This window comes from Coturnix japonica, unplaced genomic scaffold (genome assembly GCF_001577835.2).
Source record: "Coturnix japonica isolate 7356 unplaced genomic scaffold, Coturnix japonica 2.1 chrUnrandom541, whole genome shotgun sequence".
NCBI classification, from domain to species: domain Eukaryota; kingdom Metazoa; phylum Chordata; class Aves; order Galliformes; family Phasianidae; genus Coturnix; species Coturnix japonica.
In genome coordinates this window covers 38065-40376 of record NW_015439923.1, presented here as the reverse complement: position 1 = coordinate 40376, position 2312 = coordinate 38065, and the positions used below count along the sequence as shown (strand labels likewise).

At 56.1% G+C, this 2312-nt stretch overlaps 1 protein-coding gene across 1 annotated transcript in view; it reads right to left on the bottom strand.

Annotated features, from left to right (window-relative positions):
* The window catches only part of PPP3CC (protein phosphatase 3 catalytic subunit gamma), a 22262-nt gene extending 22039 nt beyond the window's left edge, over positions 1–223 (bottom strand). Inside the window, exon 1 of the mRNA XM_015850811.2 lies at positions 26–223. Within this exon, the coding sequence (XP_015706297.2) occupies positions 26–77 (52 nt within the window). The 5' untranslated portion in view covers positions 78–223. The remainder of the gene's footprint in view (positions 1–25) is intronic.
* Between the last annotated feature and the right edge of the window lie 2089 nt (positions 224–2312).

Sequence of the window (2312 nt, the reverse complement as noted above, 5' to 3'; positions counted from 1 at the left end):
CTCCCCCCCTCCCCCATCCCCTCACCCTTGACGATGCGCTCAGTGGTCGGCAGTTTGTGGTGCCCTCGGCCCGACATGGCGGCGTCTCTCCCCGCCGGCCTCCCCCCCTCCCCTCCCGGCCGGAAGGAGGGGGTCCCGGCTGCGGCCTACAGCGGCCTGCGCTCCGTCCGGTGCCTCCGCCGGCGCCTCCCCGCCCCCTCCCCACTATTCTCTCCTCCTCCTCCTGCGCATGCGCCGCCCCTCCGCCTCCCCGCCCCGTCGAGCCGCGCATGCGTGTCACGTCACGTGCGCTGCTCCGCCCGCTCTCTTCCGGCCGCCATCTTGGTTGGGTTGGGGTTGTTGCTAGGCGACGCGCGGCCTAGTGAGGAGAGAGGCCTGGTGGAGGCCTGGGACTAGGCCCGGCCTGGAACACAGCGCCTTCCCCAATGGGAGGGGGACGGATCGAAGCGAAATCACACAGTACTGCATAATAAACACACTGTACTGCATAATAAACACAGTACTGCATAATAAACACAGTACTGCATAATAAACACACTGTACTGCACAATAAACACAGTACTGCACAATAAAACTGCCACCGCACCCTCCTGGCAGCACAAATGGGGAAAAACAGATGGAATCACACAGTGTGTGCTGGGGAGGGAGGGACGCCGCCATGATGGGGGGGGGGGTCCAAAGCAAAAATAGTTGGGGGCCTAAAGGAAGAGAGAGAGCCAACCCCCTTCCTGGGGTCAGAACTGGATCCACATGGCAGCCATGTTTGTGTTCTTAAAGGGCCAGCTGTGTGTCTGCAGCTGAAATGGGGTCTTAAATATAACACAGGGGGCTCAGAGGGTCCTGGTGTGAAAAGGAGTGGGGTCTGAAGCATAATGAGGAGGGGGCCTAAAGGAAGAGCGAGAGCCAACCCCCCCCAGGGTCAGAACTGGATCCACATGGCAGCCATGTTTGTATTCTTAAAGGGCCAGCTGTGTGTCTGCAGCTGAAATGGGGTCTTTAAATATAAGACAGAAGGATCTGGGGGTCCCGGTGTGAAAAGGAGTGGAGAAAAAAAGGTGAAATATGGCTGTTTTCTGCTCCTTTTCCCTCTCGGTGCAGGGGAAGTGAGGACACGTTGTGGTGTGGGTTCAGCTCCCTCGTGTGAGCAGAATAGAGCGCAGTGCCCCATCCAGCAAGACACCAAAAGGAAACACAACGAAAGGAAATGGGAGGATAAAATGGAGTTTGTTGGACTTTAAGGCAACGTGGGGCAGGGAGGGGACACAGCGCTGGGCCTCAGCTCCGGCCCATTGAACAACAGGAGCTGATGGAGCCCCACAGAGTGCACCGCCATCCCCACCTGTATGGGCCATCTTTTATTGATGGAGTCGTACAAAGAGATGGAGACGTGGCAGCTCACAGCTCACAAAGTGACGCTCTCGGTTCTGGACAACACCTGAGTTATACAAATATGGGGCTGGAGCTGCTGAATTGGGCATAGAAACAACGGGAACAACCCAAAGTCAGTGTTGGGAATGGAAACAACAGGACCAACCCAAAGTCAAGGCTGGTCGCCTTCCCAACTTGTTCCGTCCCGGCCCTGAAGGCTGGAGCTGCTCCCACCCGTCATGGGGTGAGGGAGGGTCTCCTTCCCCCCATAACACCCATAGACCCCCCCCAGGATGGTGGGCTGCCCTCTGCGAGGAGCCTCGTTCCTCCATAGGGTGCTTGTTTGGGTTGCAGACCCCTCACAGTGGGCAACAAATGGGATTCGATGTGAAATGAGGAGGAATTCGATGTGAAATGAGGAGGGACTCGATTATGAAATGAGGAGGAATTGGATGTGAAATGAGGGATTCAATGTGAAATGAGGACAGGGACATGGTCCCCATCAGAGGTTCTGGTGCAGCCCAGTGTTGGGTCTCAGCTCTGTGGGACACAGAGGATATCCAACACAGCCCAAAGGTTTTCCATGCTCATCTACAGCATGAAGGATGTTCCTTGGTCCTGCTCAGCTCTGGTTCTGTCCAGCTCTGGTTCTGTCCAGCTCTGGTTCTGTCCAGCTCTGGTTCTGTTCAGCTCTGGTTCTGTCCAGCTGTTTCTGTTCAGCTCTGGTTCTGTTCAGCTCTGGTTCTGCTCAGCTCTGGTTCTGTTCAGCTCTGGTTCTGTTCAGCTCTGGTCCTGTTCAGTTCTGGTTCTGTTCAGCTCTGGTTCTGTTCAGTTCTGGTTCTGTTCAGCTCTGGTTCTGCTCAGTTCTGGTTCTGCTCAGTTCTGGTTCTGCTCAGCTCTGGTCCTGCTCAGTTCTGGTTCTGCTCAGCTCTGGTCCTGCTCAG